The sequence below is a fragment of the Monopterus albus genome, unplaced genomic scaffold (genome assembly GCF_001952655.1).
Source record: "Monopterus albus unplaced genomic scaffold, M_albus_1.0 scaffold9.1, whole genome shotgun sequence".
Classification (NCBI taxonomy): domain Eukaryota; kingdom Metazoa; phylum Chordata; class Actinopteri; order Synbranchiformes; family Synbranchidae; genus Monopterus; species Monopterus albus.
The window spans coordinates 2,722,892-2,735,322 of NW_018127889.1; the positions used below are offsets into that span (position 1 = coordinate 2,722,892).

The window sequence follows — 12,431 nt, forward strand, 5'->3', positions numbered from 1 at the left end:
TTCATACTTTGACTTAACTACATTTTAGAGGCAAATATTCTTCTTTTTACTCCATTCCACATTAATGCTTATTGATTTGCCAGTGTGGCACAGCTTCATCTGGATGTTTTATTGATTCCTGAATAGACATGCAGAGCTGAACTGCTCCAATGGAGCTAGTGAGAATTTTGAGTTTTGTTGAAGGGCACTTCATCAGGGCAGACCCTTTTGCAGCCCCAGTGCTTGAAATAAAAGCAATCTATTGTAGATTCCAACTCACTTTTATGTTAATTTGTCAGCCTAGTCCCCACTTAAACTCTGTTTTTCTAATTGGGTTTACTCCGTTTTTAACCTTATTAAAAGCATCAAAATGTCCAATTTGTCATATGTTTTTCATCATTCAAGAGTTTTCTATTTTAAAGGAAAGGAAATATGTGCACTCTTTTTCCAGACGAGGACCGTCTGTCCAAGAGAAAGAGTATTGGTGAGACCATCTCGCTCCAGGTGGAGGTAGAGTCCCGAAACAGCCCAGAGAAAGAGGAGGTAAAAGCAGTAAAGCACATAGAACAATTACATGGTGTAAAACTCAGATATGTAGCACTAAAGATACTTTGGGGGGGAGGTTAGCACTTCAGTGTTCAGCATGGGGCTCTACAGCTCTCAAGATTAAATTAAGATTAGATTCAATTTACTGCTGGATCACATTTCTTGTTCATTCCACTTGTTGCCGTCATTTCTTTCTGCAGAGGGCACCAGCAGAAGAGATCACGTTTGAAACTCTGAAGAATGCCATTGGTATGTCTATTCACTTATCTTTTTGTAGTTGTTTATCAAGTATTCATGAGCTTAGATACTCATCAGCACAGTAGCACCACTCGTCTGTACTTTTTTTTTGTACAGCTTTTGCACTACCACTCAGAGGTTTGGACACACTTTCGCATTCACTTCAATGGGAAAGTGTGTCCAGACAGTCAGTTGGTCTCACATCAGTGATTTGTCCTCCTTTTTAAATTATGTTACTCTACATAAGATCACATGCTGCACTTTTGTTAGGACTCTGTTTTTGATTTAGTTTTTAACCCAAAGTACTGCCAGATGGTCAAAGGGGAACTTTTAGCTCCACCCCCAACCTCCACTGGAGTGGCAGCAATGAGAATAATAGTTGTAGTTGATTTTCTTTGCTGCTTTAAGGATCAAGCACATTGTTGCTTTCAGCACAAAGTCTACTGCAGCAAAATACAGTATTGAAATTTAAGTAATGTTTCTGCTTCCCTCTAGTGGACAGTGTGGGTATGGAGGAGCAAGAGAGGGAGCGGAGGAGACAAGTGGTGGAGAAGTTCCAGAAGGCCCCCTTCGAAGAGATAGCTGCCCACTGTGGTGCCAGGGTACAATAAAAACCTTTTCCTTTTATCCATGCTGGTTTTCAAGATGTTTTTTCCCCTCATTTCAGGTTTTCACTGTTTCTAATACAATTTCTTCTGTCCTTTCTAGGCCACACTGCTGCAGAGCAAACTAAACCAGATCTTTGAGATTACAATCAGGTAAGAACCAGTGTTGTGAGATGTTTAAGAAATTTCTAGAAGGCGATGATGACAGTGATGGCACTGATACTGACTATGTGAATGATGATGACAACGATGATGTCTGTTTCTTCTTCGCATTCAGACCCCCACCCAGCCCATCTGGAACCATTTCATCAGGTTACGGCCAAAGCCAGAGTCGATCTGTGCCCATCTACGAGATGAAGTTCCCTGATCTTTGTGTGTACTAACGCAGAAAGTCCACAGCGATGTTGCAGAATTATTGAACACTGCAGGACAGTAAAGAGATTCGGGCAAAGCGATCCTTGCTATAAAGGTATCCTGATCACAGAACCAAACAAAAACACAGTTGTTTGAAGCCAACTAAAGAACAAAGCACTCTCTGATTCATTTGTCTCAAGTGACAATTCTTTTACCTTGTGATTGCAGCCAACAAAACTGTCAGTAAATGTCAGTAAATGCAGCAGACTGGTTTAAATGTATTCCCTTCAGTTCTCCCTAGATGTCTGCAGAAACTCCACTGGTTGGATTTTAACATTATACATTGCCAAGAGCAATTAGAAAAAAAAATGTATGAAGTTATTTTATTGGCTTTACAATAAGCTGACCCTTTGCACGTCCTTTAAGTGGAAATGTTTGATAAGACTGCAGTTCTTGGACTCTTTTGTCCCTCACAGGGTGCCATTCTGCCCTTGATTATGAAATTAGATTGACCATTCTTGCTTATTTTATCACAAAATTTAATGTTTAATTTGTTTTACCTTTGTGGCCAGGAAGAGTATATGTGAATTAGGTGACTTTTCATGTACTTGACTGTGTATTTTGTGTGTGTTTGATTGATTTTATATATGGATCAATATCAAGCTGCACCTTCTCATCTTCTAAGTTACTCAGATCTTTGTCTCTGTCTTCAGTGTTTAACACTAACGTAGTTTTGTTTAGCCTCCTTGGTGTTAGCCGATAGCACTTTTTCTTTTTATGGCAGGCATTTATTTATTGCACTTGAGTTTTTATTGTAATTATAAGTTTGTTTTAGCTGTGTTTTAAATGACAGGTAACTGCTGATATGTGTGCGCTGTCCTCCAAAGTGAGTGTGCCTTACAGGTGACTCAAGTTAGAACATAGACAAAAACACACTGCACCACAGTCGGGACCACAGTAAACGTCTGAAGATCTGAAGTGTTTACTGTAATGCAAACACTCAAAAATAATTAATGAGCCTTTATTTTTTCCTTCCCATATAGCTGTATATATACAGAGAAATATACAAATATTTAAGCTGATGTACAGAGTAGGGATGTATTTGTGTGTGTACATAGTGTATATTAATTCCTGTATAATTTCAGACTGCCACTGCACTGATTGTGTCCGTAGATAAGGGAGAAAGCTAGTTAGTTAATATTCACATCCTTTTTACTAAAATCTCAATTAAGTAACCAGCAACACATGAAATCAAAATGTGCACTGACGAGGGTCTGAACAGCCCACATCATCTTGGGGTCACTATATCACACTACTGAAGTAATCTCACCTGATAAAGAAAAAAACTGGTTTAAAAGTTACGTTCAACTTCATTACTAGCCGCACGTTTCAGCACCGTCATCCTGACCTCTGTTGTTGCCATTATATCCTGTGTCCTGCTGCGACAAGTTTGCACTTTGTTTGTACGCCATGCTGCCGCTGCAGCCTCCAAAACAGTGAATTTTCAGCAAGATTCAAAGTCCAAAAGCCATTTTTGTGTGTATGAACATGCACACCATAATAATTTAATACAAAGTATAATGGCAATAATTTGGCACTAGCCTGGCTAACACAGTTCAACTGGAGGTAGCAGATTCTTTTTGTGTGGTTTGAGTTGTGCCTTCTGTTGTGGTGGTGCTGTGATGGTTCCCTTTGTGATGTTGTAAGAGACTGCCCTTCCCTGTCCTGCGCTTTTGTGAGTTAACTGCATTTGTGTGGCACGTGCGTTCACCATCTTGCAACCACAGGTGTCTTGTTTGTCCCTGATTGTCATGTGTTGTCCAGTTATCTCTGTTTGGTTTTATATTCTATTTTTTTTTATATAATGTAGCATCCTCAGTATGTATATGTCCAAACAGGCCAGTGTATCAGATTTGTCTGTTCATGTGTGAGTGCATGTATTTGTTCATGTGTTATTGTCATTACCCAAGACCAAACTCTCCAGACGTGGTTTACAGTTTGTGTCTGATGACTTTCCACACTGATGAAGAACAAGCTAACTAAAAGCAACGTGCAGCTGTCTAAACTTTCCCAAACTGTCTTTTCAGCATCTTGCAACAATGGAGACCTGTAAATCTATCAGTCTGCTTGTTGTCATTGCATAGCATAACGTAATATGAACTGACAGTAAACCAATCTCACTTTTGTCATTACATGTCTAATTAATAGATCTGTTTACAACATAGTGCTGTAGGTCAAATATATTCATTCTGTGAACTTTGCACTTTAAAAACTGGATTACCTAGTGGCACTGGCAGCTTTTACATGGAGAAAATGCCTTATGAGTGTCATATTTGACTTTGCATGCTAGTAATGTTGCTGTGGTGTACAATAAATTTGTAACCATTAAAATCTGATCTGGATCTGATGTTTCTGTAAAACTGATGAAAGTGAAGACAAATGTTTTTTAATGAGATCTTCTTGAGATACAGAATACTGTGGCGTCTCATACCACACTGTCGCCGTTGTATATTTACGTCTGTTTCGTTGTCACCTGATTGGATAGTGTATCAGAATTAAAATCATCAATGTGTGTGTCTTTTAGAACCTTTCAACAGAATTTGGAGTTACAGTTTAATTCCCTTTTTCAAAATCAGTGGCGACATTTCCTGCTAGAAAAAAAAACTCTGCTCCCAAGAAAACTCTCAGGTCAAGGCCAAGAAGGTCAAGGTAGTTGGGTGCATCATAGTTTTTATTCAACATAAAACTGCCTTGTTTCTTATCTTCAGTTAAGGTTTCGATGAGACAAACCGTTGGCCCAGAAAACACATTCAACAGCATGCTAATGAAAGTTTCTGTCATTTAAAATTAAGACCTGTGGATACTAACATGCAGTGGCTATTAATCTTTTTCAGCTACTTGATGTCTTTCTTGATTCAGGTCCCTCTTTGCTTCCCCCTCGCTCAGCTGCCTGCGAGCCTGAAGGGGGAAACGCCCCTCAAAAAAGCCCCCTCCCTCCAGAGAAGAGGCGAAGACTTTGGCGGGCCGGCGTGTACGGCCAGAGGGCTTCCCCCAGCGGAAATGCTCCATCGAGTAGGCGCGTCGCTCGCTGCTGTGAGCTTTCAGATCTGACTCTGACATCTTGTCGTGGGAGGCCAGGGTAGCCTGAACCATGCTGAGTAAGAGGTCATCGTTATCCTTCAGGGCCGATGCACTGAGCTCTGGAAGCACAGTTTGGATCACAGACATGCAGAGGTGAACGCAGTCCTGTGTGGAAGAAGCAGCAACATTTTAAAATGCACTGTTACTTATTCTGTGAATCCTTTTCAGCAAGAAGAGCTGATGATGATACAGTAATGAGACATTAACTGTATTTTATCACTTTGGTGCAGATTTATTCTGGATGCTCCAAAACCTGGCCAAACAACAAAGACCGTTAACGTCAATATGTGACTACTGATTATTGCTTTATCTGCCATTACTATTCTTGATTAATTGTTTAGTCTGTAAAATGTCACAGTAGATATAAAAAGGACCACAACGTGATGTGATTATCAAGAGTGTTTTGTTGAACTAACAGTCCAAAACACAAAGATAATCACCAGAGACAAAGAAAATAAACAAGATTTTCACATCTGAAGAACTGGAATCAAACGGTTTTGCATTTTTGCTTGAAAAATTATATAAAAATGAATCCCTCAAAACAGTAGCTGGTTAATTTTCACTTGACTCGACTTTTTAACTAACTCATTCCATGTAACAGTATCAACAATGCAGATATTCTTAGCTTTCTCTGTTTTCCATATTCTGCTCTTGTAGTCACGTTACATTTAAAATATTTTGAACTAAGTTGCTGCACAAATTGTGTTTGCTTGCCTCACCTGGTGATGAAGGTATCAAAGATGAAATAGAAGGACAACAACAATATAATGGAAAAGACAGTTTGACCTACCCGTATCCTTTCCTTGTTGCTCAGGTTGTTGCAGATGGAGCTGTCCCAGCATGCCGAGCCAAACCCTGGGACGCACACATGTGCCATGACCACCACTAACAACCAACATAGACACACCATCCTCAGCCTAGAGTGTGGAAGACAGACACTCAGTTGAGGCTGAGCTTAAAAGAAAGTAGTGTGACAGTGGGGGGAACTCTCTTCTAAACACAAAATAGGTTTTAATAACACGGCAGTCCCAACAGGCACACATTCACTTTATCGTTCCTAAATTGGAAGAAATTGCTACTTTTGTGAAGAAATGCCGTAGGTGTCTCTTGATCATTGCACTTGCATAACACTTTCCTCACTTCCTTATATAACTTGACGTGTTTCAGCACTTTCTTTGAAGTAATTGGTGGATCAGTAGCTGTGTGTGTGTGTGTGTGTGTGTGTGTGTGTCATTGCTGAATAATAGCTGAGCTCAAATACCAATACTCAGCAGCTCTCTTCCAGCTAACATCACGTGTAATGTAACAGATGGTCTTGTTTACCAGTGGCACATTTATCATATTTAAAAGTGGTGGTTAATGAAAGCTCTGGAAAATCTGACACTATTTATATAGAGCTGCTTCTGCAAGAGTCCCCAAAAGAGACTTGATTTAACTTAGCAGTTTTTAATACTAAGGGACTGTCTATAAATTATTACTGACAGAGGTGGGGTTTAGAAAAAGAGAAAGGTTATATAGTTTCCTTAATGACTCCACTTTACTCTGCAGTATAACAAAAGTATATTAAAGCTTTGATACTTCTTTTGGTCAGCATTTTATTTGAAATGGTCATTTAATGATTGTACATCTGGAAATCTGGCAAGTTGCTTTTATTGTCAGTGGTGGCGTCCGCCAATTCTGTGTTGACGTCAAGTTACCTTCGCTTGTGCAAGGAATGCACAAGAAACAAGGCATAATGCAAATTCCTTTTCTTTTCTTCTTCTCTCAGTCTTATCTTGTTAATTTGTTGCCTTATGGAAAAGCATTGTTCGTGCACAGTGAGAGCCACTGTACCGAAGTTGAATTCCTTGTGTGCTCAACACACCTGGCCAGTAAAGTTGATTCTGGTTCTGACTGGTTCAAAACTAGAGAGCAGCTGGAATGGTCAGATTTGTTTTCTGTGGTTTTTGCATTTGCTAATTTCACCTCTAAAGTGCGATCTGGGCCTTATAAGGTTCTAGGTTTGAGCCCGGGCCGCTCCGGGACCTTTCTGTGCGGAGTTTGCATGTTCTCCCTGTGCCTGTATGGGTTGTTTCTGGGTGCTCCACCTTCCTCCCACAGGCCAAAGACATGCAGGTTAGATTGACTGGTGACTCTAAATTGCCTGCAGGAGTGAGTGTGAGTGTGTGTGGTTGTTTGTCTACATGTCAGCCCTGTGATAAACTGGCAACCTGTCCGGGGTGTACCACGCCTCTCGCCCAATGTCAGCTGGAATAGGCTTCAACCCCTCCGGGACCCTACTAAAGAATAAGTGGTATCGATAATGGATGGATGGATTCATTAATCCAACATCAGCAGCAGTTTCAGCACCTGCTCTCCACCCCAGTAATTTCCATACAGTCCCTAAGCCCCTTAAGCTATAAACATCTTTCAAGTGGCCCTTAATTTAATGTCACAGCCTTGTTGGAAAAAAAGAAAAAAATAATTGAACAACAGTTATATTATACTGTAGTTGCCCAAGGAAACAGGGATAATAGTGGTAATCTAGTAGTAATCTACATCACTGAATAGGCTTTGAATTTCCTCATCTGTACTGCTGTTTTCAACACTAATAGAGAGGGCTGCAGCCAGAAATAGAAAGGTCAATGAAGTATAATGACTATTAAAGGGGCTTTGTGAGATGAGCATTACCTTTTCTGCCGCCTGAAGGAAAGCGATAAATGCACATACATGGATACATACAAGCAAACATATAGAAGGTTGTATTCAAATAGGTCCTACTTATTATAGAGACTATATACTTATTCTTAAGGGTGGAGGAAAATATCCTAACTAATTAATAGAAGACAGCATCCAATGACTTGTGGCACATCTCTACCAGGCAAATGCCTCCCCTCATCTCTTTGTTGCTATATTTATTCTTTTCTTCTCCTCCGATTCTTAAAAAAAAGACTTCAGGGGGGTTGTTTTATTGAAGCTGCATAACAAAGAGAAACTTTTAGACCCAGCACTGTCAGACTGATCTACACCTGTACTCAGTTTGGCATCCTGCTGCTGATCTGGGCCACTCGTTTCATATATTAACATGTTAGAACTTCCTCATCCCCTCTTTTAAAAAAAAATCCTCCTGGTGCATTAAAGGGATGCATCCTGGTGCAGGAAATGAGTCCACTGATTTTCCATCATTGGAAAATTGCATGTTATTGTTTCTCCCACCCTTCTCCATTATTCTAAGGAGTGACTCCTTGGTGGGCCATCGTCTTTAACTGTGGCAGAGACTCATCTATGCTCTTCCTACATTATGACTCACTCAGCTGAGCTCTGCTCTCCACAGACATACTCTGTTAAAAGAAGCCTGAGAGCTGCAATTTCAATAATCTGCAACCTTATGTGTTAATGACATACAGAGTTATTCAAAGGCTTCATAAGTTAGATTAATGTTTGTAGAGGTAGATATTAATGAAAGTGATTCAAATGCCATCATAGAAAGCTATGTTTGCTCTTCTAAAAGCTGAGATAGAAATCCATGTGAAGTACAAATAAATGTAGCTGCATGTGTCAGAGCATCCGAAATGTGTGTTTATTCAGTGCATCAGTGGTTTTTCATTCGAAAAAACAAGCTATCAACAATCATACACAATTTTGATTCATTTCAAAACGACAACTCTATAAACAAAGTCAGGACTATTTTTTTTTTTTTTTACCTTTTCCAAACGCCTTCTTTCCCTCTCTTCTCTTCTTGTTTTTCTCCCTCTGTTTGTCCACAGATCTTCCAGAGTGGCGGCTCTTTAACTGCGATCCCTCTCCTCCTCTCCTGCTCTCTCTCAGCTTTGCAATGAAATGCTTTGTAGGAGAGGGTCTGCTGTTTCTTCCTTAGATGAAGAAAGCTCTTTTTATAGACACATAAAGCATGGAGCTCAGACTCTCGAGGCCTCAGGGTGCGATTGAGGTAAAGGGTCTCCTGCTCCTTTCCAGATGGGGAGGAGTGTGTTTTTGTGTGTTTGTGTGCATGGTTGTTGCAAAGGCCACCCACACACTTTTTAATCATTGGAGCAGCTCACGTCACCAGACAACAGGTGAAGCATTAGTGAACTTGCCCTGCTGTGTTTCCTCCAGCTGGGATATAATCTTTAAAATCGTCAAGTATCCTGACTGACTGATGAGTCTTTTTTTTTTTTTTTGAGTGCATGTTTACATTATTGTACACTGATAAAAACAACTGTTGAGAAGTGGGCATCAAATCCCTGACATCTTAACACTGAGAGCAACATCCTTTCAACAGACAGGGAGCCACAGTGAAGCGTGCAAATCAATTTTATTGACTGAATCATTTCTGTGTGCTTCTCGATTACAAGGTGTGCATGCCTCTCTGGGTGGAAACATCATTAGGAAGACATGATTCACTTGTTAGGCATCGTTACTACACCTGAAAATATGCCTGTACACACTCACACCAACACACTCAGTGATTTTTAAAAGGAAAACTGAACATAGCAGCATCATGCACATTCAGCTTTCAGTTTACTCCAGGTGTCTATATATATATATTTACACATAAACACACATAATGTGTCCAAAATGTAGCATTTACATATAAAATAACAACACACAACAAAATACAGAACACCAAGACTATCTGAGGAACGGATGAAGAGACCAAATGGACAAGACTCCAATTAAAGAAAACAGTTAGATGACAATAACAGTAAGAGTGGGAGTATCCATGGGAGTTATGACCAATTCTATTGTAGCCTGACAAAACCTATTTTTGATAAAATTAGCTTTGCACAGAGGCAGAGTTAATCTGGTTCAGAGGGATGTCTTAAAGAAGAAATCATACATTATTGCTTTTCTGGTATTAAATTCCTCCAATGCTTCTTTAAAAAGGAAGTTTACTTTATTTTTCAGCCCTCCATCTCTAAACAACCTCACATTGCACACACAAGCATGAATAAACCTCCAGTGACCTCTCACCCAATGTCAGCTGGGATCAGCTCCAGCTCTGACCAAGGCTGTTTGATTAGCATCTTTTATAATCAGAAGTCATGATAGAGTATAATAAATTGATTAAAGATTATTAAAATGTTAATGTTAGAATTACAACTTAAGACCTGAATGTGCACAGTCAGAAATGGAAGTAATTCTCTCTGCTCTCTCAGAAACAAGTGACATGGATGTAACTCACTTCACCGCCGCGTGGCTCTCCGCTGCAGGCCATGTTTGTTCTGAGCAGCTCCTGCGTGTGAGTTTGAGTCATGCTTACTAAGCCTCAGCTTTGATGGATAAAAAAGGTTAAAAACAAATGATGCTTTTCAGCAACATTTGGGAGTGTAATTCATCTCCCCTTTAGATGTCGCGAATTTCCACTGCTTCATAGCAATACAACCCCCAGAGAAGTCTGTGCAGGATGTGAATCACTGACTAACAAAGACTCTGCCATTTAACCAACTGCTTTTTGTACAAGTAGCGTGACATCAATCTGCTGGGGTTTCCAGAGAGTGTGACAAGAAGAGATCTCCACCAGCTGCTGGATCATGCAGGTTGGAGGACTTGTTGCACTAGACATATAGTTTGTTTCAGGCACATCTTAACACTCAGACAAACACTGAAACAACAAAAACACCAGTCAAACAATCAAATTCCTTTATGTAATTATAATCAGGAAAGAGTACTTAAAGTACCAAAAGTAAAAGCAGGAGGCAGAGCAGTTCGTCTCCTAAACAGAGGCTTGGCGGCTTGATTTCCATCTTCTCCAGTCCACATGTCGGAGTGTCACTGAGTAAGACACTGAACCCCTAGTTGCTATCATGAATGTGTGAATGCAAATGGGTGAATAGAAATAGTGAAAACGCCATATAAGATCATTTACCATGAATTAATTTACGTCCATTTATGTTTTTTATACGTATGTCATTAAGGGGCACTTAACGTGTGGAGCCAACCCTTCCCTTAACTTCTTCTGTAAAAGCTTATTTTAGTCAGGTTGTCGTGTAATGCTTAACCTCGGAAACAGCACACAGTCTGAAAGAAGCCTGGCTGAAAGCTCTGGACTTCAGGTTTTGCTGGTTTTGTCAGCTGCTTACTTTTATTTCACTATATCCCATTGCACGACCTGAGGGCAGCGACTAAGAGTAACTTCTGGACTGCTTTATTGCATCCTGGTGGATTCATGAGATTCTTCCATTTAGGTAAAAATATTTCCTCACCTCCTTGCTGCTTCTTTTTTCAGATCATCAAGAAAGGTCTAGGCCATGGGATATCTTATAAGTTCTAAAACATTAATTTCCTGGCAACAATGCTGGAAAAAAGATGATGGCCCATTTGAAGCCCAAATTTAATGTGCATTCAATCTGTGCAAAAGCAGCTGAAGGCAGCATGTGTCACAAGGCACCACTTTCCCCCACTCCATTCTTTTGTAAAGCTTTCTAACATAAAATACCATACCACCTTTTTGCTGTTTAGTCAGTAGCTAGTCAGACATCTTATCTTTGTGAGGTCCTCTGTTTCTTTCCAAGTGCATCTTAGCTTAGTCATAGTGAGAGGGAGAGTCCAATTATTTCCCCCAAAACTGCAAAGTAGGCTATTACTTCGACAAGGCCGTTAGTCATATAATAGGCCACAAACACATGGAAAATCACACTAACTGCACCTGTAACTTCTTAGAAAACAGATACTTTGTGTGTACTGTTCTCATCATCCAGAGCAATCCGAGCTGAGTGCCAGGTTATGCAACTGTGCGTCATGGGTTGGACTGACGTCACAAAATATCGCTGGAGTGAGGAAGAATGTCCCATTTGGCAAATGTGTGTTGCCTTGATTTCTCCCTTGCATCACAGGAGGAAGAAATAAGAGATTCAAGTAGAAGGAAGAGAAAAGACATGTTTGTTTATCACAAAAGGTTGTAAAATGTCAGCTGTTTTGAAAAGCTTTATTTTCTCCAGCTGTTCTGTAGCATGAGGCAAGTGTATTTATAACTGGGTGAGAAATACTGGCTTAGACTGATGTGTTATTACAAAATTAAAAGTATCTAATCTATGAATCTGTTTCCTATCATATCTTAGGGCACCTATAGCCCACTACCAGTTAAAACAAGCCCCAACGTTTGTGTCCCAGGATGAACTTGCCACCAAAACCTAGAACAGTTTCAGAGAAGAGTGTGGATGCAATATTAACAGAGATGCAATATTATTTTAGTTTTTTAAAAACACTTCTATTGCTCAGTGTATCAGAGTCCCAAAGTGCTAGAGAGTAGTTATTTTTAGTATAACATCAAGACCCCACATTGAAGGGTTTCTCAAAATGTCTTTCAACTTCCAACACACTGTTCTGTAGCAGCAGAGCTTGAATTTTCTAATTGGATAAAAGGGATAATATACAGTGGGTACGGAAAGTATTCAGACCCCCTTAAATTTTTCACTCTGTTATATTGCAGCCATATGCTAAAATCATCTAAGTTCATTTTTTTCCTCATTAATGTACACACAGCACCCCATATTGACAGAAAAACACAGAATTTTTGACATTTTTGCAGATTTATTAAAAAAGAAAAACTGAAATATCACATGGTCATAAGTATTCAGACCCTTTGCT

At 39.8% G+C, this 12,431-nt stretch overlaps 2 protein-coding genes across 6 annotated transcripts in view; one reads left to right on the plus strand and one right to left on the minus strand.

Annotated features, from left to right (window-relative positions):
- Positions 1-3,766, plus strand: part of efr3bb (EFR3 homolog Bb (S. cerevisiae)) — a 33,737-nt gene extending 29,971 nt beyond the window's left edge. For all 5 annotated transcript variants that reach the window (XM_020589769.1, XM_020589765.1, XM_020589759.1 and 2 more), the window contains 5 exons: positions 431-522; positions 726-774; positions 1,258-1,364; positions 1,471-1,520; positions 1,645-3,766. In XM_020589769.1, the coding sequence (XP_020445425.1) occupies positions 431-522; positions 726-774; positions 1,258-1,364; positions 1,471-1,520; positions 1,645-1,750 (404 nt within the window). In that variant the 3' untranslated portion in view covers positions 1,751-3,766. The remainder of the gene's footprint in view (positions 1-430; positions 523-725; positions 775-1,257; positions 1,365-1,470; positions 1,521-1,644) is intronic.
- A 420-nt stretch (positions 3,767-4,186) lies between these two features.
- LOC109954442 (pro-opiomelanocortin-like) lies at positions 4,187-8,803 on the minus strand. The gene is made up of 3 exons (XM_020589771.1): positions 8,546-8,803; positions 5,653-5,779; positions 4,187-4,967 (listed from the first exon to the last, which is right to left on the minus strand). Exons 2-3 carry the CDS (start codon positions 5,770-5,772, stop codon positions 4,602-4,604), a joined length of 486 nt encoding a protein of 161 aa, XP_020445427.1. The 5' UTR covers positions 5,773-5,779; positions 8,546-8,803; the 3' UTR covers positions 4,187-4,601.
- Positions 8,804-12,431: the final 3,628 nt, after the last annotated feature.

Bases quoted from the DNA above. Each gene is read 5' to 3' on its own strand.
- LOC109954442 (XM_020589771.1), bottom strand. From the start codon at position 5,772: ATGGTGTGTCTATGTTGGTTGTTAGTGGTGGTCATGGCACATGTGTGC. The intron at 4,968-5,652 runs GTAGGTCAAACT...TCTTCCACACAG, and splicing joins GCAACAAGGAAAGGATACGG to GACTGCGTTCACCTCTGCAT.